Below are 27,674 nucleotides of genomic sequence, written 5' to 3'. Positions count from 1 at the left end.
GAGGGAGTTAAGACATTTATCCAATTAATAGCACAAGTTTTTGGATTAATTTGAATAAAGTTAGAAAATCAAAGTAAAAGGTAAGTAAATAAAGTAAACCAAGCTTGCAAGATAAGTTGAAACAGTTGGAAACAAGGTCACAAATTTTGTACTTTTGAATAACAGGTTTCAAAAGAAATGAAAGAAAGTTATAAAATCAACATGCTTAATTTATTTTGTTGCAGCATGATTAAATAAAGCAATATTGTAAAACTTTTGCTGGTAAAATGAGCCATTAGTACAGTAATAGATGTACAGTACTAATAACACTGGAATAAATTTTGAATGAGAACCATTAAAAGAGATTATGAAGTGCATGTGCCATTAGTTTGGTTTAATTAAAAGAGAAAGGGAGGAGAACAGTTCTACTTTTCCAATATTTTTAGAGGGCTTCTATGGGTAACCATTTGGCATAACCTAGGGTCAAGGGGGCTCTGATACCAACTTGTCACGCCCGGAATTTCTATCCAAAATTCCAAACGCTTACATGTGTGTGAACCCTCGTCCAGGAATCAGCCGAGGCACACAATAACAAATTGATAATAGAGTACAATTATTACTCTAATTAATAAGCGAATCAAATGTCATTACAGAGGTAGATAGTTCCTCTCAATCAATAAAGATCTAAGCAGCGGAAAATAAGATAAACGGCGCAGACGGCTCCACTCCACAGGCAGCTTGACCAAGGCTACACGTAATCCTCCACACCATCTGTCACACCCTGAAAATTCAAAATATATAAATTGTTGTTTAACTGGAATTTTTTAGAAATAATTTTAAAAGTCTTGAAGAGAAGATCTAATTTTAATTAATAAATTCCAATATAAAATGGGGCCAGATAAAATTTCATTAAATACTTTGCTTAATTCTATAATTCCTAGATTTTTCTGGGATTTATTTGAGCTAAGGAAGTATTTTTAATAAATGGAATTGCATTTCATGAATAATTTAAATTGAAAAAGGTTTTAAAAAGTCTTCTTTTGGCTTTGGGCCGAAAGTCGGCCCAAAACCCTCTCTTCTCTCTCCTCGGCCCAGCCGGCCCAGTCCGCCGCGCGCGAGCGCACGTCCGCCCGCTGACAGGTGGGGCCCACCTGTCCGGATCGTCGTCCTCCTCGGGCCGAAACCCTAGCTTTGCCGCCGCCGCCGCCGCTTTCCAATCCGGCCGTTCCTTTCCTTCTCCGGCCGAATTGATAGAGGGGAAATGATCTCCGGGATCTCCTCTACCTTTTCTTCTTTGGAAACTTCGGCTAAATCGGTTTGGAATGAGTTTGATTCGAGTTCGAATCGGATCGGCTTTCTTCTCTCCAAGTCCGAGCTTTCCTTCGCCGTTGCCGCCGCCGTGGGTTTTCGTCGTCGCCTCCGAGCCCCTTTAAAAGGACCCCCGGTGTCTCCTCTACCCGTCGCCACCCTCGCTTTCGCCTCTCGTCGCCGGAAGATCCCTAGCGCCGTGCAACCTTGTGCCGCCGTCGCCACCGTCGCTCCAGCCGTCGCCGTCGCTCGGGAAGACCGCCGTCCTCGTCCGCCCCTTCGCTGCCGTCGGAGACCGCCGGAGCATCGTCGCCGTCGTCAAGCCGAAGAGCGCCGCCGTTTCAACCTCGTCGCCGTCGCCGTCCGTTGGTCCTCCGCCGTCGCTTTGGTCGCCGGTGAGTTCGCCGTGCCGTCCGCTACCCGTTGGTGCCTTCCGTCCGCGTCGCCGTGCCGTCGTTCGCCGGCGAGCATGCAAGCCCGAGCCGCCGAGCCGCCGCCGCCGGTGGTGACGTCATCGCTGACGTCATCGGGGCCGTTCGCTGTGAGCCGGTCGTAGACCGATCGATCTCGGCCGTCCGTTTTGGATTGGTTCGATCTCGGCCGTCCGTTCGCGTGAACCGTCGCTCGTGCGCCCGGTCCACCAAACCCTAGCCGCTGACGCAATAAACCTCTTTTCCTTTTCAAAAATAATTCATTATTGCGTCATAATTCAATTTAAATCGATATAAGTGTTTTAATCCGATTTAATCTTCAAAAATTCATAACTAATTCATCTTAGCTCCGATTTAGTTGGTTCAAGTCTCTAAATTTTTCTAAAATTGAGATTTACACATTAAAAATATCCACATGTACTGTTCATGCTTGTTTATGTGCTGTTTTGGTGATTTTGCTCTTTTCTGCTTAGATTCCGTCGTTTCCGGAGAGTCCGTTTTCGCAGAAGAAGAGTTTGAAGAGTTCCAAGGCCAGCAAGGCAAGTCACACAGATCCCAAACAACCCTTTGAGCATGTTGATCCTATTTAAAGCTATTGTTTCTATTCAACTATTGCATCTATTTTCGAATGTCATTGGGTAGAATTGACCTATTCTTTGTTATGGCCCTTTTGTACATTGATTACCTTATTCCTTGATACCTTGGGATATTATAATTTGACTAGTTGAGCTTTATTTATATTGGTTCAACTAGATATTAGATATAATTGCTTAGCCCTGCTTAGAAACATTAGCTCACTTATGGGATAACTAATGATTCACTATTATTTAATGATGGTTTCATGATAGTTCACGATGGTCTTTCGTGATTAGTTAATTAATTAATGTGCCAACTAAAACCTGGTAATGGTGGGTTGTGAGCACATGGTTTTGTTGGTCGTGCTCATGACAATTAAGGACCGGTTCACGAGTTTCGGTTGTGAAACATTAACCGTGCCAACCACAAGCCAGCATGGGCAACGGCTTTATCTTTTGTATAGCATGGTTCATTGCGGGGCACCAGACTGAGAAGTGGCGGAGATAAGCCCACGGGGGTCGCTGGGGAGTCCATGCCTTGTTTATAAGGGGGTGATTATGATCCAGGAAGGTGCGCTGCAGTGGATTGTGTTATGCGAGGGGTATTGTCACAACTCCTTTCCGAGATACCGTGGTGGTATTGAGGCACATGGTGACATGATGTGGGGTTGTGTCTTGTGGGTACAGTGGTACACCTCTGGCCAGAGTAAAACTATTCGAATAGCCGTGCCCGCGGTTATGGGCGGGTCTAACAATGTCTTTCGTGATTAGTCTCACACCTCTCATCATTGTAAAAGATGCTTAAACTGGTAATAATTTGTTTAGCTCCTGGTTCGGAATGGTATATTCCTGGTTTGGAGATAGAACTGTGCAGCCGGGGTGGTTGTTCAGAATGGTTGGGCCTATACAACAGGGTATGTTGTATAGCGTTGGATTAATATTGTTTAATTACTTAACTGTTTTATCAAATTCTCAAATGTTTGTTAAATGCTGCTTTTGCAAATGCAACCCTATTATGTCATCCTTTGTTATCCTGTGCACTTGCATATTTGCCGCGTGGCTTGCTGAGTATGTCATATACTCACCTTGCAATCATTCATCAGAGGAAGAGTTCTACAATGAGGCTGATGGTGTGGAGGATTAGGTGTAGCCTTGGTCAAGCTGCCTGTGGAGTGGAGCCGTCTGCGCCGTTTATTTATTTTCCGCTGCTTAGATCTTTATTGATTGAGAGGAACTATCTACCTCTATAATGACAGTTTATTCGCTTATTAATTAGAGTAATATTTGTACTCTATTATCAATTTGTTATTGTGTGCCTCGGCTGATTCCTGGACGAGGGTTCACACACATGTAAGCGTTTGGAATTTTGGATAGAAATTCCAGGCGTGACACTGATCTTGCACCCAAACCAACCTCAGAAGAAAAGGTGTGTGCAATGACAGAGAAAATTGTTTGTGAATTTGGAAAAGTGACTAAGAAACCATCAAAGGGGCAAAGCGCAAAAAACCCGAGAAGAATACGAAACAAGGGGATAGTAAGAAGCAAGATGATAGTTCGAAACCAGATGATAAAGTCCCTCCCCCATTCAAGAAGCATTCCATATTTTTTAAGTACCTCCTGTACTAGAAAGATCTGGAGGCTCGACATGCCATAGACGTCATGCATCTAGAGAAGAATGTGTTTGACAATATAGTTGGAACATTGTTGGACATGCCGAACAAGACTAAAGATGGTCTGTAATCAAGGATAGACCTAGTCGAGATGGGAATCAGGGAAGAGTTACACCCTCAAGAAGGAGAAAAAAATGGCAAAGTATATCTTCCACGAGCCTGTTTCACACTGACACCTGAGGAGAAGAAGTCATTTTGCAACTCACTCCGTGATGTCAGAGTGCCCATAGGTTTCTCATCAAACATCAGTCGACTAGTTTCAATGAAAGATTTGTCGGTATCTAGTTATAATTCACACGACTGTCATGTCTTGCTCACCGTGTTTCTTGCAATTGCAATAAGGGCCATAAAACCGCAGCATTTAAAGGTTGCTATCACAAGGTTGTGCTACTTTTTCAACGCAGTGTCATAGAAGGTCATTAGTCTCGAAGAGTTAGGAAATCTCCGTACATTCGCACATGAGACACAGTGCCAACTTGATATGTGTTTCCCTCCGTCATTTTTTGATATGATGGAGCACCTCATTGTTCACATAGTGCCGCAGATGGTTGCGCTTGGCCCATTGTACTGTCGCGACCGAGAAAATTGCATTTTCCCGAACGCTAGTGTATTAATCCCCGTCCCAGGAAAAGCCGGGGTACACCATACAAACATGATATAAAAGACACATCTTTATTATATCGATAATATTTACATTATTACAAAGGCACTTAAGGCCTGACAATCAAAAATAAACAGCAGCGGACTAGCGGGCCTACGGCTCCATCTTCACAGGCGCTCAACTTGGGTATAAGCCAGGACTCCACCTAAGACTTCTTCTCCAAAGCTTCTCTTACTGAAGGGGGAAAAGATTGAGCAAGAATGAGTACAACCACAGTACTCAGCAAGCCACACCGGAGATGCATAATTAATGCAAGGGAGTACAAGGGGATAATAATATAGGGGTTAAGTTTTGCAGTAAACAGCATTTAAAAGTCACTTAGTTGCCCAAAGCCATTTTATAAAGACGATCCTAGAGCTACACAGTATTATTAATCAAGGCCGTGAACCCACACGAACCTGCCTTAACCCAAGGCCTACGATGATTCAGACCGAACTGGCAACCCGACCCTGGGTCCCAGCTCGTCCCAAGCCAACCCAGGCCAACCATTCCACATTTTAGTTGTTAAGCAGGTTTTAAGAATTAAAACACTAACTTGGGTACATTGCTCGGCTTGCCCATAACCGAGGGCGCGGCTATTCGAATAGATTATACTCTGATCAGAGATGTACATCTTTACCCACAAGACACATCTTCCTCACGTGTAACCACGTGCCACATACCACCACGATATACGGACGGAAGACGTGACATAGTTTCCAACCCATCCTAGCCATAGACAAGAGTACCGACCCAACCCCACCTACGGCCGGAACCTCCGGGACAGGTAGGCAGGAATGAGCCCCCAGCAGCAGGACACCAGCCCTGTGCCATGACATCTCGACTACCGGGCCGCAGCTCGTGTAGCCTTCATTTGTCCTAGAGATGTCCATCGACCCCCGACTTCGTCCATCTCCATCCGTGTACTTTTGTTTATAACCAGACTGAGCCACAAACTAAGCCTTACCCACTAGACATGTGGAAGTACGGTAGTGCTTTGCAACAGAGGCCCGAGCTTAATCCTTATAGTGGCCGGGGTGCTACTTCCCACAACTGGCATGCACCCAAACCCCACCGAAAAACAGGTTTTAGGGGCTTTGAAAGAGGAAGAGAGGGGATGTCCAATTCCACCATAATCCAACAATTCCATAATGTCCAAATGATATGAGAATTCCCAAAGTCTAAAGTTATAAAACCACCTAATGTTGCCTAATTAATCAGCGAAGCATCTACCTAAATTCATACTAGTGGAACCATGAATAGAGTACCCACTAGTTGGGGTTTTGTTTTCCTAGGGTGAACAAGGTAATAATAACAATAGCAATAATAAGGTCTTAACAAAGGTAAATAGGCATGGCTAAATAAAACAGTGATAACGCGGGAATTTAAATAAAGCGATAATGCATTAATTTAAATCAAAATAATTTTATAAACTGGGATTCAATATGCTCAAGGATGATGTGACTTGCCTTGCTCGCTTTCCCAAACGTCGGCTTCAACCTCCACGAAGAGCGGATCTTCCGAAGCTGCAGCGTCTACACGACCAACGGAAAGGAAAAAGGCTTTTACTCTAATAAACTCCATATAACAAGCAGAAACAAAGCACAAAAATGGGTTCTTGACTTCTTAAGGAAAAATTAGAGACTTGAACGGTCCAATTCCGAGTTCAAATGGCCAAGTTATGGCCATTTGAAGGTTATATGCTCTTTAAATGAATATTTGCGAATTTCTTTATTTAAATTTAATTTAAAATCGGATTTATTGCGTCAGCCGAGGGGAGGGGCGCGCGGACCGGGTCCACGGGGGTGGGGCCCATGCGGCAGCCTCACGGTCCACGGTGGACCGGGTGCACCCGGCTCACACCAGCCGGCGCCGTGGGTCCCACGCGTCAGCCGCACCCGAGGGCGCGGGCGGCTGACGGCCGGGCCCCACATGGCAGCCGCGGGGCGCGCCCGAAGGCGGCCTCGCCGGCACAGCCGACGGGAGGCGGCGCACCCGCGCCCCGTTGGTCGCCGCTAGCGACCACCGGCGCGGCGGAGCGGCGCCCGAGAGAGGGGAGGGAAGGGGGAAGCGAAACGGCGGTCCACGGCTCACCCCGGGTCGACGGCGGCGACGGGAACGGCGACCGGAGCGGAGGAAGGCGGCGGCGCGGCTCGGGTAGATGGGGACGGCGGCGTTCCGGAGGTTGGCGACCGAAACGGAGAGGTGGACGAGGTCGGCGAGGTCGCGGCGAACCCAAAGAAGGCGACGCCGAAACGGGAGAAGGTCCGGGGCGACGACTGCGGCGGACCGGAGCTCGGCGACGACGGCGGAGAGAGAGAGCGAAGGCGCGAGCTCGATTCCGACGGGGAGAGGGAGCGGCGAGTGGCGGAAACGGTGGAGGGAGGCACGGGGAGCGTTTATATAGTGTTGGGAGGGGGAGAGAACGGCCGGATGAGGGGGAATCGGCCGCGGAAGATCCGGCCGCCATTGATGCGCCGGTGAAGTTTAGGGGGAAACGTTTCCGAACAAATCCGAGGGAGAGAGAGAGGGAAAAGTGGGGGGAAAGAGGGAGGGAATCACGGGGAGTGATTTCCCCCTCTTTATTGCGCGCGGGGATGGCGGGAGGCGGCGGGATTCGCGGCGGCGGCGGCGCTAGGGCGCGGGCGGGGCGGCGGGAGCGGCGGGAGGATAGGGATGACAGGTGGGCCCCACCCGTCAGCGAGGGTGGCGGGCGGGCCCGCCCGTCAGCGGCGCGCGCGCGGGGAGAGGCCGAGTGGGCCGCGGGGAGAGGAGGGAGAGGGGAGGGAGATGGGCCGAGCCGGCCCAAGGGGGAGAGAGGGGGGAAAAAAGGACTTTTTAGAGCTTTTCTTTTTATAAAATCATTTTAACTTTGTTTATTTCTTAATAATTATTATTTGTGCTCTGAAAATTCCACTAAAATTTGAGGGCTCTTTTTAGACCAAGGAGAATTTAACAAAAATTCTCCGGGCCACATTTGAATTTTTCTTGTACGTATTTTAGTGTTTGCCAATTTCTTTTCAAATTTTAATTAATTCTATTATTCCTTTTAGAAAATGATTTTTATTTCGGGATGAATTTATCAGGACGTGACATTGTACCTCCATCAAATGTGGTCATATGAGCGTTACATGGCGGTTTTGAAGGGTTATGTCCGAAATCGTGCACATCCAGAGGGATCAATGGTTGAGGGTTATAGTACTGAAGAGGTTGTCGAGTGCTGAATCGATTACCTCAAAGATGGATATGCAATTAGAGTACCTGTGCCCCAACACGAGGGCAGATTGAGTGGCAGAGGAACGATAGGAAAGAAGAGATTCGTCACCCATGATCACAAATCATTCCAAGAAGCTCACTTCAGCTTGCTTCATCAGTTTGCTATCGTTGAGCCGTACATCGATCAACATATCGAACTAATACGAGCTAACAATAAGGGTCGCACCACCGAGTGGATAATGAAAGAACACAAGCGTCTCTTCATAGATTGGTTGCAAGACCTAGACTTACCTGAGGGACAAACTACCGATGAAATAACTATGAAGCGGTTGGCTTGTGGTCCATCAACTACAGTAAATTCTTGGCAGGGATATGACATTAATGGATACTCGTTTAGTACAAGAGCCCAAGATAATAAGACCTGTACGCAAAACAGCGGTGTCCGTGTGGAGGCAATTGATGAAGCCGGGGAAAAACAATCATACTTCGGGTTTATTGAAGAAATATGGGAAATCGACTATGTGCACACAATGTAATTCCCCATATTTAAGTGCCAGTGGGTAAAATACCCGAACGGGGTCAATGTTGATAAGTTCGGTCTTACTGTTGTTGACCTAGCGAGTGTGGGTCACAAGGATGACCCTTGGGTACTCGCCAATCGCGTGGCACAAGTGTTTTACGTGAAAGACCCATCAAATTTGAAGAAAGATATAGTGCTACCAGGGAAACAAAAGATATTGGGAGTGGATGGGGTTGAAGATGTCGAAGATTACAATCAATACGATAGTATGCCACTTTATAGTCAGTTTGTACAGAAGATTAAGAATGTCGAGACATCTACTCAGAAGATCGTGAAGCCTTACATGTGCATGGACGGTGTGGGAAAAAATGTTAAAGGGTAATGATTGTTGAGTCGCATGTAAGCATATAAGAAGTTAGTAGTTATGTAATGGTGGTATGTAAAGTGATTTGTGATCATATCGCAAATTGACGAACAATTGCACGCAGCATTTTGCATATTAGTTTGTACTAATTTTATGTGCAATTACCATTTGTAGGGTAACATTTACAGTTTTTTATTTTTTAAAAGTTTTTTTAAAAGAGGTTTAAATTTTAGTAGCATTTTGTTATGTTCACTTACCATTGTTTGAAAACTTATTTTAAAAAGTTTTAGAACAATGGTAAGTGCACATATAAGTAATATAAATGTTTGAAACATTTAAGTAATATTTACATTTGAAAAGTAGTAATACTAAGGTTTATCTATTTGTATGTACAATTACCATTTTTATTACAACTACTGTAGACATTTTCAAATCACAAAAATAATTTTAAAATAATTCTGAAATAGAAAGAGTTAGTCCTGCAAAAATCTTCGCAGGAGAGCGGTCCGCCTGCGAAGATTATTATGCCGAGTAGGGTTTACATCTTCGCAGGCGGACCGTCCGCCTGCGAAGATAGTAAAAACGATCTTCGCAGGCGGACCGCCCGCCTATGAAGATCGTTACCCTATATAAGGGCAAGCCCGCAGCGCCAAAATTTCTATGTCCAGGCGGGAACCCTAGAAATTTTGGCGCCGTCAGGCTGCCAAATTTTTTCGCCTCTGTCGTCCTCCGCCGCCGCCCGCCTGCGACCTTCACCCTCCAACCGTCGTCCTCCACCGCCGCCGACCATCGTCCTCCGCGCGCCGCCGGCCTTCGAGCTCGCACCGGCCTCGTGCTCCACCACGCCGCCGGCTGTCGATCCAGCTCCACCGCCGCCCGGCCGCTCCACCGACCGTGCCTCTGCCGCCGCTCCACCGCTCCGCCGCCGTTCCACCGCTCCTCCGCCGCCGCCGCCGTCCACCACGCGCGCGCAAGATCGCACACTAGTGCTCCACCACCGCCGGCCGCTTCCCCCCGGCCCCTCCACCTCGCCGCCGACCTCTCCACTGCCGCCGGCTGCTCCACAGCCGCCGCCGCCATCTCTCTCTCTCTCTCACAGTCGTCCACGAGCGGCTTCATCATCGGCCTTTCGTCGTCCACGGGCGAAGACGTACTCGGCCGAACGGCTTCGTCGGCCGGTTCGTCGTCCACGGCCGAACCTCGTCGTCGGCCCTTCCTTCGTCGTCCACGACCGAAGCTCATCGTTGGCCGTTCGTCGTCCACTGACATGTGTGCATGTGGGTGTTCCTTTTTATATATGTGTGCATGTGGGTGTGAGGGGGTATATATGTGTGTGCATGTGGGTGTGAATGGGAATGAGGGGTGGGTGATATGTGAACGAGGGGTTATATGTGATTGTGAATGTGAATTTGGGAATGTGGGTGATATGTGAATGAAATTGGGAGGGTATGTTCAATTTTGCAGGATATGTGAATTGGTCAAATTTTTTAAATAACATATAGGAGGGTATGTTAACATTTTTTAAAAAAAATTGTGGAGGATATGTTTAAATTTGTAAGTACTAATTTAGCATTATTAATTTAGCATAATAGTAAGTACTAATATATAACATTTCGCAATTTAAATTTGTTTGTACTAATTAATTTAGCATAATAGTAAGTAGTAATTAATTTCGCAATTTAAATTTGTTTGTACTAATTAATTTAGCATAATAGTAAGTACGAATTAATAACATTTCGCAATTTAAATTTGTTTGTACTAATTAATTTAGCATAATATTAAGTATAATTAATTACATTTCGCAATTTCATTTTGTTTGTACTAATTAATTTAGCATAATAGTAAGTATAATTAATTACATTTCAAAATTTAATTTTGTTTGTACTAATTAAATTAGCATAATAGTAAGTACTAATTAATAGCATAAGTACTAATTAATAACATATCTATTCTAGCATAATAGTAAGTGGTAATTAATTTCGCAATTTAAAGTTGTTTGTACTAATTTGAGTAATTTAAAATGTGGAGGATAACTTTTTTTTTATGTTAGAGGTTTGAAACGATGGCCGATAGTACTAAGGGGACTGAAGAGAAGGGTTTAGGGGAGCAAGAGCAGTCCCTTGCTGTTGTGGTTGCTCCGGAACCAATGGTTCCACCAGAAGATAGTTCTGGCAGCGATATAGCTCACGAAGCGATCCTTGTCCAAGCCCAAGCCCGAATAGAAGGAAAAAGGGCGACGGTGAAGAAGGCGACAAAGACTACATTCCCCCTAAAGAAGCGGTAAGTAAACTTAATATGTAAACTGTTCACCGTGATAACTATTAGCCCGAGCTAATTCAAAACTTTCATGTATACCTTCTCGTAGGAAACGGCGCCATGGCGATCAAAACGGCAGCCGAAGAAAAAAGTTCCGTTGCAAATTGACGAGGTACCAGCTAACACAACCGGCTCAAAGAAAAGCGAACGGTCAGCTAAGGCGAAGAAAAGCAAGCGCGAGAGAAGCGTAAATAGAAAGGATGAAGGGTTCCATGTTGTTACCCATGTTTCGCCAAAAGGAGAGCCGCTCGCCCCTAAGACGGCACGTGCGAAATTCAGTTCACAGTGTGGCATAATAGTAACAGAAAAGATCCCCATCACGGTCAAGGACTGGGATCATATATCGAATGGGGATAAGGAAGTCCTATGGAAAGAGTTGAAGAAAATCTTTCAGTTCCCGGATGGATCAGAGGCAGCAGTGAGGAATTGTGCACTGCAAACAATGGCCAAGTCTTGGCATGGTTGGAAAACCACCTTGAACACGAAATTTGTGAAGACGGGACGCACACCGTTTTCGACGTATGCCAACATAACCCCGAATCAGTGGGACGACTTTCTGACGTTGAAGAACTCCCTGGAAGAAATTCAAAGGAGCCAAAAGTATGCAGAGTTGGCCAAGAAGAACAAATTTCCTCATCACTTAGGCTCCGTGGGATACGCACCAAAGTTGAGCAGTGGACAAAAGAGGAGGAGGAAATGAGGAAGAAGGGGCAACCGGTACCAATGGAGGAATGGACACAGAGATCAAGGAACTGGGCAAGAGCTAGAACTCCTAAGATCACGGATGAAGGAAAAGTATCGTTTGAAGATCCGGTGCTGCAGAGCGTTGCCGATAAAATAGAGAATTTATCCAGTTCACAGAAGAAAGGATTTTTCAAGCCTAAGAGGGAGAAAGATGTGCTAAGTACGGCGCTGGGTACTCCTGAGCATGGGGGAAGGGTTCGAGGTGTGTCGAGCAAGATGAGTTGGAAGGAAGGGTTCAAACATGACCCCCACAAGAAGCGTGAAGCGTACAAGGATAAACTTAGAGACGAAGGGGCTGCGGAGTTTGAAAGGCAAATGATGGATTTCTGCGTCAAGCACATGATTTTGCCTCACCCCGAAAGCAAAGAACCTGAGCCAGATTACCCCTTCGATGACCTCAAGGCGAATACACCCTGCAGATTGCATGTTCCCATTGGACGCTTCGGGAAAACTCTTGAGGCCGCTACAGCCATTGCTATCCCTGGGAGAACATACAACGAAGAGTTCATACCCGATGTGTATGCCAAGGTGTAGCTGCAAGTGGTCCACGAAGGGTTTGAGTCCTACGACATTGACTTCCCGACTGCAGATGGTGTATCCGTACTTGGGGATGCGGTCGATCTTGTAATTCTCTGGCACAAGAATCACATATCCTTTGGATTGGGCACTGACGCCACGCAAAAACCTGTGGTGCCAAAACCGGGGTTGGGAAAATCTCCGAGATCTCCTAAGAGGAAGGTGACTGATAAGGTGGAGGAACCCGAGATGCAAAAGGAAAATCCAGTGCGGAAAGTGCCACCGAAGATTGCAGTGCCAGAGGCAGCCATGGAGATTCCAGTGCCGGAAGTGCCCATGGAGATTACAGTGGCAGAACCAGAGGTGCAATTTGTGGCATCAGTCGGGTCAGAAATAGAAGAAGTACCAGGATTGGAATGAGACGGTACAGAGCCAAAAATATTTGAAGACCCTTCTCCTGCGAAAGACCCCGAGGTGCAAGAGACCACGGTCCCTGAGAAGGCCACTACCAGTTCTGAGGTGCCTAGAGTGCTTAGGAGCCACGACTCCAAGTCCAAAGATGAGAACAAGGAGAAATTCATGGTAACCGTCTGCAGAGGGGGTAAGGAACGTGCCAAGCTCAGAGATGATGGCCCCTAGAAGGCCGCTGAACTAGCCGGGCCAACATACTTCGCAACCGATGATTGCCCGGAAAAGTACGAACATGGAAAAGCACTCTTGCCGGAATGGGCACTGAACGAAGGACCATGGGAGATGAAAAGGTTACATACCTTCTACATGGAGGCCAGCAAGAAAGGCTTGGGCAATATAACAGCTCGATCACCGGCATATTGTTTCGGCGAAGAATGTTACGTATGGCTAGATTTCTCAGATCTCCACGCCATATATAGTCGGGATAAGATGGACGTCAACTACGTCGGTGTTTGGTGCATGTGAGTATGAGTTTTAATTAATTATATGAAAAATATGTACAATACAAATCCATGTGATTGTTACTAACAAACTTCTTCTGTAGGATGCAATACATGGATGCTAAGAAGACAAAAGAACCTATCGGCTTCTTGGATCCAACTCGGATCTACCAAACACATCATACCGTGAGGCTAGCACCAGGGTTAGACCAGCTGAAGGACAAGACTCCAAAAGAGATAGCTGAATACAAGAAGGGCTTGCACAAGGAGAAATTGATTACTGTCGCACAGTACATTGGACGAGCCTTCTTGCACTTTCAAAATAAGAGAGTCGTCATAGCCACTTATAATTTTAAGTCGGGTACATTTATCTTCTACACATATGTCTTATTTTAGCTGGTACTAACTAACTATGTTGTTGTTAATATGTAGCGATCATTATATCTGTTTACTCATCCACCCTAAAGACAGAACCGTGGTAGTCTTGGACCCTCTCGATTACAAACACCAGTCATACAAAGAATTTCTAACAATCTTACAGTAGTAAGTGATTATGACTCTTGCATTTTTATATGAATGTATTATGAATAAATATCCTCAATATGAAATGGTACGACATCCATACAGTGCGTACCAGTACTACAAGTTCAAGGGTGGAGAACAGACCCGAACAAGGGAGAAGCTGCTAGTACGTACCTATTGGCCGTTAATACTCCACTCACTTAATGTATACCAATTGTTTCACTAATTGCAATTTTTAACTATCTTTTATGATATGTCCTGAAGTGTTACAAGCAACTGCGAGGAACGGTCCTTTGCGGGTATTACGCTTGCGAATTCCTTAGAGTTAATGGGAGGTACAGGACTAACGCGGAGGATGTAAGTCTCTATACTATGTGCTAGACAACTTCATATATTTATGATACTAATATATTGTTTATCTTCAATGCATGCAGTTGCCAAGATTAGAATGTCGAACAAGCTTTAACGATACATGCATCAAAAATGTCCAGCGTGATCTGTGTCACTTCATCCACCATGAGTGCTGTCATGTGAAAGGATATTTCTTCGACCCAGAGGGTGCCTGTCACGCCCGGAATTTCTATCCAAAATTCCAAACGCTTACATGTATGTAAACCCTCATCCAGGAATCAGCCGAGGCACACAATAACAAATTGATAATAGAGTAAAATTGTTACTCTAATTAATAAGCGAATATAAAGTCATTACAGAGGTAGATAGTTCCTCTCAAACAATAAAGATCTAAGCAGCGCAAAATAAAATAAACGGCGCAGGCGACTTGTCACGTCCTGATAAATTCATCCCGAAATAAAAATCATTTTCTAAAAGGAATAATAGAATTAATTAAAATTCGAAAAGAAATTGGCAAACACTAAAATACGTACAAGAAAAATTCAAATGTGGCCCGGAGAATTTTTGTTAAATTCTCCTTGGTCTAAAAAGAGCCCTCAAATTTTAGTGGAATTTTCAGAGCACAAATAATAATTATTAAGAAATAAATAAAGTTAAAATAATTTTATAAAAAGAAAAGCCCTAAAAAGTCCTTTTTCCCCCCCCCCCTTCCCCTCTTGGGCCGGCTCGGCCCAGCTCTCTCTCTCTCTCCTCTCCCCCGCGGCCCATCGGCCTCCTCCCCGCGCGCGCGCCGCTGACGGGCGGGCCCGCCCGCCACCCTCGCTGACGGGTGGGGCCCACCCGTCATCCCCTACCTCGCGCCGCGCCCGCCGTCTCGCCCGTGCCCTAGCGCCGCCGCCGCCGCGGAATCCGCCGCATCCCGCCGCTCCCGCGCGCAATAAAGAGGGGGAAATCACTCCCCGTGATTCCCTCCCTCTTTCCCCCCACTTTTCCCTCTCTCTCTCCCTCGGATTCGTTTGGAATCCTCCCGCAAACCTCGCCGGCGTCTTTGATGGAGCCCGAGATCGCTGCGCCGGTTTCCTTCCGCTCCGGCCGCCCTCTCTCCCTCCCAACGCTATATAAACGTTCCCCGTGCCTCCCTCCTCCGTTTCCGCCGTTCACCGCTCGCTCTCCCCGTCGAAATCGAGCTCGCGCCGTCGTCCTCTCTCTCCGCCGTCGCCGCCAAGCTTCGGTCCGCCGCCGTCGTCGCCCCGGACCTCCTCCCGCTTCGGCATCGCCTCCTTCGGCTTCGCCGCGTCCCCGTCGACCTTGTCCACTCCTTCGTTTCGCCCGCCGACCGCCGGAACGCCGCCGTCCTCGTCGACCCGAGCCGCGCCGCCGCCTCTCTCCGCTTCGGTCGCCGTTCCCGTCGTCGCCGTCGACCCGGGGTGAGCCATGGACCGCCCTTTCGTTTCCCCCTTCCCTCCCCTCTCTCGGGCGCCGCTCCGTCGCGCCGGAGGTCGCCGCCGGCGACCATCGGGGCGCGGGCGCGTCGCCTCCCGTCGGCTGTGCCGGCGAGGCCGCCTTCGGGCGCGCCCCGCGGCTGCCGTGTGGGGCCCGGCCGTCAGCCGCTCGCGCCCTCGGGTGCGGCTGACGCGTGGGACCCACGGCGCCGGCCGACGTAAGCCGCGTGCACCCGGTCCACCGTGGACCGTGAGGCTGCCGCGTGGGCCCCACTCCCGTGGACCCGGTCCGCGCGCCCCTCCCCTCGGCTGACGCAATAAATCCGATTTTAAATTAAAATTTAAATGAAGAAATTCGCAAATATCCATTTAAAGAGCATATAAACTTCAAATGGCCATAACTTGGCCATTTGAACTCGGAATTGGACCGTCCAAGTCTCTAATTTTTCCTTAAGAAGCCAAGAACCCATTTTTGTGCTTTGTTTCTACTTGTTATATGGAGTTTATTAGAGTAAAAGCCTTTTCTTTTCCGTTGGTCGTGTAGACGCTGCAGCTTCGGAGGATCCGCTCTTCGTGGAAGTTGAAGCCGGCGTTTTGGGAAAGCGAGCAAGGCAAGTCACATCATCCTTGAACATATTGAATCCCAGTTTATAAAATTATTTTTATTTAAATTATTGCATTATCGCTTTATTTAAATTCCCGCGTTATCACTGTTTTATTTAGCCATGCCTATTTACCTTTGTTATGACCTTATTATTATTGCTATTGTTATTATTACCTTGTTCACCCTAGAATAAACAAAACCCCAACTAGTGGACACTCTATTCCTGGTTCCACTAGTATGAATTTAGGTAGATGCTTCGCTGATTAATAGGACAACATTAGGTGGTTTTTATAACTTTAGACTTTGGGAATATTCATATCAAGATAAGGATTGTTGGATGAAACCCATAAGGGTACCCGCCATGCCTCTACATTGATAAGTTCGGATATACCTACAAACAGTTAAGAAGATCCAGGAGACATCAATATTTGAGAACGTAGTAGTCGATGGTTGGTAATTAGTCTATCAGGTATCAGAAAAGGGTCAAAGGTGATATGGCAGAAGAACAATTTGGATGCTCCCCATCTCGAGGAAGCACTAAAGATGATCATCGGCAATTAAACCCTAGTGGCATAGATACAGATAGCAAGCAATGTATTTCCCTGAAGGTAGTCAGTGCAGCTTTTTGACAAACCACATCAAGGTTTCACTGAAAGGCAGCAAGCCAAAGGACCTCATCGTCCCCAGAAGCGTCCGCAATCCACATTAAAGAATACCACCTGTTAGAGATAAGCCGAAAGAAGATTGATAAAAGAGATTGGCAAAGATGTTCTCTAGCATGAAAGAAGTAGGCCGAAAGGTGATTGATAAACAGAAACATGCTCTGCATCGCTCAAGGAAGACCCCTGATTGTAATTGCCCCGCAACAGTCACCTTGTCATTAAGTAAGCAAGATGACCTAGGTAAAAGTGTTTCTATGAAGGCAAAGAGTGAAATCTTCAACTCGGTATCAGATGCTACACGGAGTGAAAAGTGCAAGCACCGGTTACCAGGCAATGCCATGTCTTGGGAGATGATCCAATGGGAAAGAACACATCAAGGTTAAAGGTGTAAAGGAATACGTTGAATGCTAACTAAGGACAACCTGAAGAGAATAGTGGAAAGTAAACTGAACATAAAGAAAGTGAATCCGAGTTGTCTGTTCGTGGGAACTATTCCCAGTTATGAACCAAGTGATATGTTCGAAGATAGTCTACAGAGGTCAGATTAAAATCACATCTAACAACGAAGCTTCAAATTTGGCAGGATAATGATTAGACAATAACAAATCCAGCAATAAAGCCATTTGGGAAGACGTCAAAGTATCGCAAGTGGGATAAGTTGGTTCTCTTGGGAAGCATAATTCAAAGGCAAAGTTACCGACCCTTGCATCGAATAGCAGAAGTAGCTAGCACCCGGAGAGCAGGAAAGCTAATATGAGGCAGTTGGTGGCAAGTTAGAAGTAAATGACAAGCATGGTATTCTCATGATGACAAGCATGGTATCTTAGTAATGACAAGCTAGTGTTGACGCATGACATGAAGTGGTAACTTGTATGAGGGTGACTCCAAAGATATGAGTTATAAGAAGTTCTGGAACTGAAGCCCCATCTTCCAATGCCGCAGCCAGTCGAAATCAGCTAGAGGTGCAACCAGGGAAAAGTCATGTGAAGAGAAGATTCCATCCGCAACAGGAGGTCAAGCCAAGCAGTTCCGAGTGGTGAAGTTTTGCTGAAAGTTTGTGAAGACGGAGCGGAAGAAGTCAAACAAGAAGAGAAGACCGCCCAACCTATCTTCTTGCTAGCCTCCTTGAATCTCGGGGACGAGATTCTTGTAAGGGGGGTGGATTTGTCACGTCCTGATAAATTCATCCCGAAATAAAAATCATTTTCTAAAAGGAATAATAGAATTAATTAAAATTCGAAAAGAAATTGGCAAACACTAAAATACGTACAAGAAAAATTCAAATGTGGCCCGGAGAATTTTTGTTAAATTCTCCTTGGTCTAAAAAGAGCCCTCAAATTTTAGTGGAATTTTCAGAGCACAAATAATAATTCTTAAGAAATAAACAAAGTTAAAATGATTTTATAAAAAGAAAAGCCCTAAAAAGTCCTTTTCCCCCCCTTCCCCTCTTGGGCCGGCTCGGCCCAGCTCTCTCTCTCTCTCTCTCCTCTCCCCCGCGGCCTATCGGCCTCCTCCCCGCGCGCGCGCCGCTGACGGGCGGGCCCGCCCGCCACCCTCGCTGACGGGTGGGGCCCACCCGTCATCCCCTACCTCGCGCCGCGCCCGCCGTCTCGCCCGTGCCCTAGCGCCGCCGCCGCCGCCGATTCCGCCGCATCCCGCCGCTCCCGCGCGCAATAAAGAGGGGGAAATCACTCCCCGTGATTCCCTCCCTCTTTCCCCCCACTTTTCCCTCTCTCTCTCCCTCGGATTCGTTTGGAATCCTCCCGCAAACCTCGCCGGCGTCTTTGATGGAGCCCGAGATCGCCGCGCCGGTTTCCTTCCGCTCCGGCCGCCCTCTCTCCCTCCCAACGCTATATAAACGTTCCCCGTGCCTCCCTCCTCCGTTTCCGCCGTTCGCCGCTCGCTCTCCCCGTCGGAATCGAGCTCGTGCCGTCGTCCTCTCTCTCCGCCGTCGCCGCCAAGTTTCGGTCCGCCGCCGTCGTCGCCCCGGACCTCCTCCCGCTTCGGCATCGCCTCCTTCGGCTTCGCCGCGTCCCCGTCGACCTCGTCCATATGGAGTTTATTAGAGTAAAAGCCTTTTCTTTTCCGTTGGTCGTGTAGACGCTGCAGCTTCGGAGGATCCGCTCTTCGTGGAAGTTGAAGCCGGCGTTTTGGGAAAGCGAGCAAGGCAAGTCACATCATCCTTGAACATATTGAATCCCAGTTTATAAAATTATTTTGATTTAAATTATTGCATTATCGCTTTATTTAAATTCCCGCGTTATCACTGTTTTATTTAGCCATGCCTATTTACCTTTGTTATGACCTTATTATTATTGCTATTGTTATTATTACCTTGTTCACCCTAGAATAAACAAAACCCCAACTAGTGGACACTCTATTCCTGGTTCCACTAGTATGAATTTAGGTAGATGCTTCACTGATTAATAGGACAACATTAGGTGGTTTTTATAACTTTAGACTTTGGGAATATTCATATCATTTGGACACTATGGAATGGTTGGCTTATGTTGGAATTGGACACACACCTCCCCCTCTATTCAAAACCCCCAAAATGGTTTTAGGCTGGGCTCGAGGTGCGTGGTTGGGTTTTGCTAGTCGTACCTCGGGTACTATAAGGATTAAGCTCGGGCCTCTGTTGCAAAGCACTACCGTACTTCCACATGTCTAGTGGGTAAGGCTTAGTTTGTAGCTCAGACTGGTTATAAACAAAAGTACACGGATGGAGATGGACGAAGTCGGGGGTCGATGGACATCTCTTGGACAAATGAAGGCTACACGAGCTGCGGCCCGGTAGTCGAGATGTCATGGCACAGGGCTGGTGTCCTGCTGCTAGGGGGCTCAATCCTGCCTGCCTGTCCCGGGGGTTCCGGCCGTAGGTGGGGTTGGGTCGGTACTCTTGTTTATGGCTAGGATGGGTTGGGAACTATGTCACGTCTTCCGTCCGTATACCGTGGTGGTATGTGGCACGTGGTTACACGTGAGGAAGATGTGTCTTGTGGGTAAAGATGTACACCTCTGATCAGAGTATAATCTATTCGAATAGCCGCGCCCTCGGTTATGGGCAAGCCGAGCAATGTACCCAAGTTAGTGTTTTAATTCTTAAAACCTGCTTAACAACTAAAATGTGGAATGGTTGGCCTGGGTTGGCTTGGGACGAGCTGGGACCCAGGGTCGGGATGCCAGTTCGGTCTGAATCATCGTAGGCCTTGGGTTAAGGCAGGTTCGTGTGGGTTCACGGCCTTGATTAATAATACTGTGTAACTCTAGGATCGTCTCTATAAAATGGCTTTGGGCAACTAAGTGACTTTTAAATGCTGTTTTCTGCAAAACTTAACCCCTATATTATTATCCCCTTGTACCCCCTTGCATTAATCATGCATCTGCCGGTGTGACTCGCTGAGTACTGTGGTTGTACTCATTCTTGCTCTATCTTTCTCCCCCCTTCAGTAAGAGAAGCTTTGGAGAAGATGTCTTAGGTGGAGTCCTGGCTTATACCCCAGTTGAGCGCCTGTGAAGATAGAGCCGTAGGCCCGCTAGTCCGCTGCTGTTTATTTTTGATTGTCAGGCCTGAAGCGCCTTTGTAATAATGTAAATATTATCGATATAATAAAGATGTGTCTTTTATATCATGTTTGTGTGGTGTACCCCGGCTTTTCCTGGGACGGGGATTAATACACTAGCGTTCGGGAAAAGGCAATTTTCCCGGTCGCGACACGACTCCATCCCACAAGCAGCTTAATCAGGGCTACGCCTAATCCTCCACACCTTCAGCATCACTGTAGAACTCCTCCTCTGATAAATGATTGCAAGGTGAGTATATGACATACTCAACAAGCCACGCAGCAAATATGCAAGTGCAAGGGATAACAAAGGATGGCATAATAGAGTCTCATTTGCATAAATGGCATTTAATAAATACTTCAGAATTTAATAAAACAGTAAAGTATTTAATTAATCAATATTAATCCATCGCTATACAACAGACCCGTTGCATAGGCCCAACCATCCTGAACAACCAATCCCGACTGCACAGTTCTATCTCCAAACCATGAACATACCATTCTAAACCAGGAGCTAACAAGTTATTACCAATTACATCATCATTTATTACGGTGAGAGGTGTGAAACTAATCACGAAAGACATTGTTAGACCCGCCCATAACCGCGGGCACGGCTATTCGAATAGTTTTACTCTGGCCAGAGGTGTACCACTGTACCCACAAGATACAACCTCAACATCATGTCAACCATGCGTCGCGATACTTAACAAGTACCCGAATAGAGATTGTGACAATACCCTCTGCATAACACAATTCAAAGCAGCGCACAGTTCCTGGATCATAATCACCCCCTTATAAACAAGGCATGGACTCCCCAGTGACCCCCGTGGGCATATCTCCGCCACTTCACAGTCTGGTGCTCTACAATGAACCATACTATACAAAAAGTAAAGCCGTTGCCCACGCTGGCTTGTGGTTGGCACGGTTAATGTTTCACAACCGAAAATCGTGAACCGGTCCTTAATTGTCATGAGCACGACCATCAAAACCATGTGCTCACAACCCACCATTATCAAGTTTTAGTTGGCAAATTAATTATTTAACCAGTCACGATTAACCATCGTGAGCTATCATTAAGCCATCATTAAATAATAGTGAATCATAAGTTATCCCATTTATATGAGCTAGTGTCTCTAAGCATGGCTAAGCATCCTAAGCACTTTAGCTAAAACCATATAATGTTCTAGCTAATCCAATTATTAACCAGGTGACAAAGTATAAGTAATCAATATCAGAGGACTATAACAAAGGCAATAGGTTATTCCCACCTAATGACATTCAAAATAAATGCAATAGTTGAATAGAAACAATAGCTTTAAATGGGATCAACATGCTCAAAGGGTTGTTTGGGATCTGTGTGACTTGCCTTGATGGCCTTGGAACTCTTCAGAGTCTTCTCCTGCAAATTCGGACTCTCCGGCAACGTCGGAATCTAAGTAGAAAAGAGCAAAAACACCAAAACAGCACATAAACAATCATGAACAGTACATGAGGATATTTTTAACATGTAGATCTCAATTTTAGAAAAAATTAGAGACTTGAACCAACTAAATCCGAGCTAAGATGAATTAGTTATGAATTTTTAAAGATTAAATCGGATTAAATCATTTATATAGATTTTAATTGAATTATGACGCAATAAAGAATTATTTTTGAAAAGGAAAAAGGATTTATTGCGTTAGCGGGCTCGGGTTCACGGTGGACCGGGTGCACGGGGACGGTCTACGGAACGGACGGCCGAGATCTAATCTAATCCAAAACGAACGGCTGAGATCTAATCGATCCACCGCGGGTCTACAGGTGACGCAACGCTGACGTCAGCGATGATGTCATCACCGGCGGCGGCTCGGGACCACGTGCTCGCCGGCGAACGACGGCGCGGCGGCGCAAACGGAGGACACCAACGGGTAGCGGGCGACGCGGCGAACTCACCGAGGGCTTAAACGACGGCGAACGGCAACGGACGGCGACGGCGGCGAGGTCGAAGTGGCGGCGACGTTCGGGTCGACGACGACGGCGGTGCTCCGGCGATCCTCAGTGGAAACGAAGGACGGGACGAGGACGGCGACGACTTGGCTATCCCGATGGCGGCCTTCCCAATCGACGACGATGACCGGAGCGGCGGTGGCGCACGGCTGGGCTCCCTTCGGCGGTGGCGGTGCACGGGCTAAAGTGGAGGCGGCGCTACAGGCGGTGGCGAGCTAAAGCGAGGGTTGCGGCGGATAGAGGAGGTCCCGGGGGTCTTTATATAGGGGCTAGGGGCGGCGACGGAGGCCCACGGTGGCCAGCGGCGGTGATGGAAAGTTTTGGCTAAGAGGAGAGAGATCGATCCGAATCGAACTCAAATCCACCGATTTCCAAAGGAAATTAGCCGACGATTCCAAAAGAGAAAAGGAAGAGGGGATCCCGGGGATCATTTCCCCTCTATTGATTTGATCGGATCGGGAAAGGGGCGGGCGAATTTTGGAAGGGGGCGGCGGCGGCTTGCGCGGCTAGGGCGCGGCTGCGGCGGCGCGAGGTGGACGACGACCCTGACAGATGGGCCCCACCTGTCAGCGGGAGAGAGAGGGGGAGAGCGGCGGCTCGGCTCGGCGGGCTGACTGGGCCGAGGCGCGCTTGGGCCGGGGAGAGAGAGAGGTTTTTGGGCCGACTTTCGGCCCAAAGCCAAAAGAGGACTTTTAAAACCTTTTTCATTTTAAATTATTCATGAAATGATATTTCATTGATTAAAAATACTTCCTTGGCTCAAATAAATCCCAGAAAAATATAGGAACTATAGAATCAAGAGAAGTATTTAATAAAATTTTATCTAGCCCACTTTTATATTGGAATTTATTATTTAAAATTAGATCTTTTCTTCAAGGCTTTTAAAATCATTTCTAATAATTCCATTTAAACAACAATTTATAAATTTAGGATTTTTAGGGTGTGACAGTGCCCTAGCCACAAGTGATGAATTCAAGGATCTTCGAGAGTGGAACAGTGCTATGCCATAATGTATTAACTAGATGGCGTATTTGAAGTGACAATGTAAAAAAATATTGTAATATATATATTTTGGCAACACTTTTGAGTAATGTAATATATGTACATTTATCAGTACTAAATGCTTGATAATCTTCCAATATATGTACATAATAATCTACCTGCAAGAATTTCTATTATTTAATTTAAAAGTAATTTACGGGCAAATTATTATTAAATTTTAATATTTTCTACCTATCTTCGCAGGCGGAAGTTTTTTTTTTTTTGCAGGCGGCCGATTCCTATTTTCGCAGGCGGACCGGACTAGCCAACGTCTGCCTGCGAAAATTATCTTCGCAGGCGGACGGCCACCCCGCCTGCGAAGATCGGCGATCTTCACAGTCGTTGGCTTACAGGCGGATGGCCGCCCCGCCTGCGAAGACCCTTTTCGGCCGCTTGCGATAATGCTTTTCCTAGTAGTGTAATTAAGCTTAGATTTGTAAAAATGTAAACACCGATCCAGTTCAAGGAGGCGGCAAACATAGCGAAAGATTTGTTCTAGAGTCAATACGCCATTTCTCAGCAGTTAGATAGGTATACAGTCTAAAAAAAGCCAATGAGGATTGATCGATCTCCTGCCAATCCCAGAAAGGGGCAGAGAAATCAATCACCAATTCACCATTAATTCTAACGCAAATGAAGTCCTATATATGGTGTGTGCAATTATATATCCTATAAAAATCTTATATATTCTAAAAACATAAAGATTTGATCCATGAGAAAGGAGCCATTTTTAATATTTTTATGACTATATGATTAGAAAATAATAATCAAACATGCAAGTTGAAGTTTGTATCGATGTCCTAAACAAATACTCCATCCAGTCTAATATATTTGACGTAAGGAGAACTAAACTCATATCTCCCAGCGTCAAATATACTTGACTAGAGGTGGTAAAAAAGGATGGGTTGCACGCATAGTAGCCAGGGTTTCAAATTTCGGAAAGAACCAAAATTTCGGAGGGGAGCGGAAGAACCGAAATTTTGAAAATTTTGGATTTTTTCGTACGAATTTTTTTTTGAAATTTTGACTGATTTTAAATGGATTTGAATAAAATTTGACCAAATTCACAAAAAAATACAAAAAACCGAAAGTTTCGGGCGACATATGAGCATTTCGGTGGAGGGCGAAATTTCGGAAATTTCGTTCCGAAATTTCAAACCCATTAGTAGCTTGTTTGAAAGTGTCAACTAACTGAACTAGGGGGCATGCTGTTACACACTAATTAATGTAATCCAAAAACACACCATGCCATGATTGCTGCAGGTTGAGTACGTTAGCGTATCTGCTCCCTCCGTGCCAAAAAAAAAAATAAACCCTAATTTCCGTGTCCAACTTTTGACCGTCCATCTTATTTGAAAAAATTATAAAAAAATTAAAAAGACAAGTTATGCATAAAATATTAATCATGTTTTATCATCTAACAACAATAAAAATTCAAATTATAAAAAAATTTCATATAAGACGGACAGTCAAAGTTGGACACGGAAATATAGAGTTTGCCTTTTTTTTTGACGGAGGGAGTAAGAAGGAATCGTGACAAAGCATTTCCTGCAGAATTTCTTTCTCCGGTCCTAGCATGTTCATTTTTAGTAAATCATGGTTTTAACTAGGTTTAGCGTAAATAAAGAGATAAACAGGCATATTACATACCCCGTAATATGGTGCATGATACGACAACCGGTGTCTCAGCGAGACGGCCATAATAGAATAGCTCAGCGAAGAAGCGAAGCACCGGGGCATCAATACAACCCCTCCTGCGAGCCAGGAAGTTGACATGGGACCAAATTTGACCTCCGAAAGAAGCAAAATATGCACTCAAAGGCCTAACGCAATCGAACTCAGCACCCTGAAAAATATGCACGTAGATGAATCGTGCACTAAGAATTAAAAATGCCTTCGAATCAAAGAGAACCATGTGCGCAAAATAAATTAAATTATATTCATCCCCTCCACAGAAAGCTAAATATCGACATGTCACAATGTGTGTGGTCCGTCATATATAATCATATATAGTAGCCATATATAAAAATTGCACAAACACTAACTTTCACACTGTTGCACTTTTTCCCAAAATATGATGCAAAAATTTAATAGTTATATAATCATATATATTTGTAGCTTTAGGGTCTATTTAGCACAACTTCAGCTCCAGCTCCACCCCTCCTAGAGCTAGAGCTCAACTAAACAGTTTCAGCTCCATCAAAACTAGGAGTGGAGTTGGGTGGAGCTCTCTCACAAAATGTACTAGAGTTGTGGAGCTGGGTTTAGTCAGCTCCACAACTTCACTCCAGACTTAACTCCTGGAGTAATATTTAGTAGTTGGAGCTGTACCAAACAGACCCTTAAATAATAAATAAATTTTGGGGATATAGAGGAGCAATACAAGTAATTTGAAAAAAAAAACTCGGCCGGTGGAGAAAAGAGAGAGACCGTCCACACGGTATTTCATTAAGAAGAGCTCAACCGGAGCCAGGCCAAGAAATATCACGAAAGAATAACGATACAAGTAAATTTAACATACCGGATGATTGAAGTTGTAATAATTGAGGGCGATGCGGACATGCGGGCGAGCAATGCAGTCACTTATCTCTCTGCATGTGATTTATGTATGTCAGAACTGCAAGAGAAACCATCCACACACAACTATGCTTAAATAAATACACTATTATAATTAAATATTTGTGTTTTATTAGGAATGTAAAATTTGGTGTAGTATCAAAATTTCAGTACGCCTTGTTTTTAAACATCACTATTCAATGATCTCTGACAGAACATCGACAGACAATTTATAGCTGCAAAGGAATGACAAATTCTGGTCAAACACACCAATAGATTGACAGTCTTGGGTATATATATGCTAATCCGTTCGTAACCCTGAAGATTTCACTTAACTATATATATGTACTATGAAACAAACTGATCTTGATATCTTACAGAACTGCTGCAGACCACGAGATGGAAACCAAATCATATATATGTAGATAAAGTAAATTTAATCCCAGCATTAGATTAGGAAAAAGTACAAATTACCCTCCGAACTATCAAGGTCGATTGAATTACACCTCCAAACTTGAAAACCAGACATTCTACACCCCTAACTATTGAAACCAGACAAATAACCCCCCGACTCAATCTGGAGTGGTTTTGGGTCCACGTGGCAGTCCAGTCAGCACTTTTTTAAATAAAAAAAATCAGTGGGTCCCTTCTGTCTTCTCCACCACTCTCTATCTCTCTCTACTCTATCCCAATCTCTCCCCCCCCCTCTCTCTCTCTTCTCACCTGCACGGCGGCGGCCACGCGAGGGCGGGAGCAGGCGGCACTGACGGCAGCGGAGGGCGGCGGGCGGCTGAGACGGAGGCGGAGTGGGTTGCCGGCAGCTTCGCCGTGGTGTGGGCTAGCAACCACCTCCTCGGCGACGGCCACATCACGGTGGTGCTCCTCCGGTCGTGGTCGGAATTCGCGCGCACGGGGACGTTCGCCGGAGGCCTGAACCTTGACCGGTCGGTGCTGAGCCGTCCCCACTCCCCACCGAGGTACAGCGCCGCCGTCGACGGGATGTTCGTGCCGTGGGACCACGAGCACGAGTTGAACCCGCTCACGGCGAGCCGCGGAGGCGAGCTTCGTCGAGCAGCTCTACTACGTCGAGGCCGCCGACATCGCCATGCTGCGCGAGGAGGCGCGCACAGCGCGCGACGAGCGGCTCTACTCTTTCTTGTTCTTAGCTAATTTTGCTTTCAGTTTTTTTGGTGGAGGATTTTGGGTTGGAAAGACAAGGTCGGGATCTCTTTTAAAGTTTGTTTTTCTTTTCTTTTCCCTCTTGATCGGTGGATCGATCTACTATCAGTACTAGTAATATGTCCGTGCTAAACGCTACGGTGTAATTATATTTGTCTTTAATAAAACTTTAAAATTATTAAGCTTTAAAATGGATTCAGATGTCGCGAATAGAAAAATTATATAAAGGCATGTCACGAATTCGAATGTTCCCTTAGGTCATTTCCATTCATTTTTCTTGTCTTATGCACTTAAAACATATTGATTTTTCTATTTGTTATATCTCTGGAGGCAAAGCGACCTTCATTAGCAGAAGCATTTTGATCCATATCTAACAGACAAAATATAAACAAACATTAGTTGAAACCAATTCACAATGTTGCGATCTTATATTGAAATTATGGAAATCATATACATCATTTTGATATCTCAATAGCAGCATGAAAACATATACATCATTTTGATTTCTCAATCGCACCATGCCAATTTGGAAAACATAGTGGAATATTGAAAGTAATAAACTCTATGGTTTAAAATTT

General features: G+C 45.7%; 1 protein-coding gene across 2 annotated transcripts; it reads right to left on the bottom strand.

Annotated features, from left to right (window-relative positions):
• Window positions 1–582: 582 nt before the first annotated feature.
• LOC107281285 (uncharacterized) lies at window positions 583–27,674 on the bottom strand. 2 transcript variants are annotated; one of them, XM_066304618.1, is made up of 6 exons: window positions 26,641–27,674; window positions 25,883–25,952; window positions 25,012–25,207; window positions 21,701–21,766; window positions 6,073–6,138; window positions 4,617–4,798 (listed from the first exon to the last, which is right to left on the bottom strand). In XM_066304618.1, exons 1-6 carry the CDS (start codon window positions 26,784–26,786, stop codon window positions 4,770–4,772), a joined length of 573 nt encoding a protein of 190 aa, XP_066160715.1. In that variant the 5' UTR covers window positions 26,787–27,674; the 3' UTR covers window positions 4,617–4,769. The 2 variants fall into 2 exon arrangements, with proteins under 2 accessions (XP_015642339.2, XP_066160715.1); XM_015786853.3 differs by lacking the exons at window positions 4,617–4,798; window positions 6,073–6,138 and adding an exon at window positions 583–760.

Source organism: Oryza sativa, chromosome 1, assembly GCF_034140825.1.
Source record: "Oryza sativa Japonica Group chromosome 1, ASM3414082v1".
NCBI lineage: Eukaryota > Viridiplantae > Streptophyta > Magnoliopsida > Poales > Poaceae > Oryza > Oryza sativa.
The sequence above is the reverse complement of the archived record's forward strand: the minus strand, read 5'-3'. Positions and strand labels throughout refer to the sequence as shown.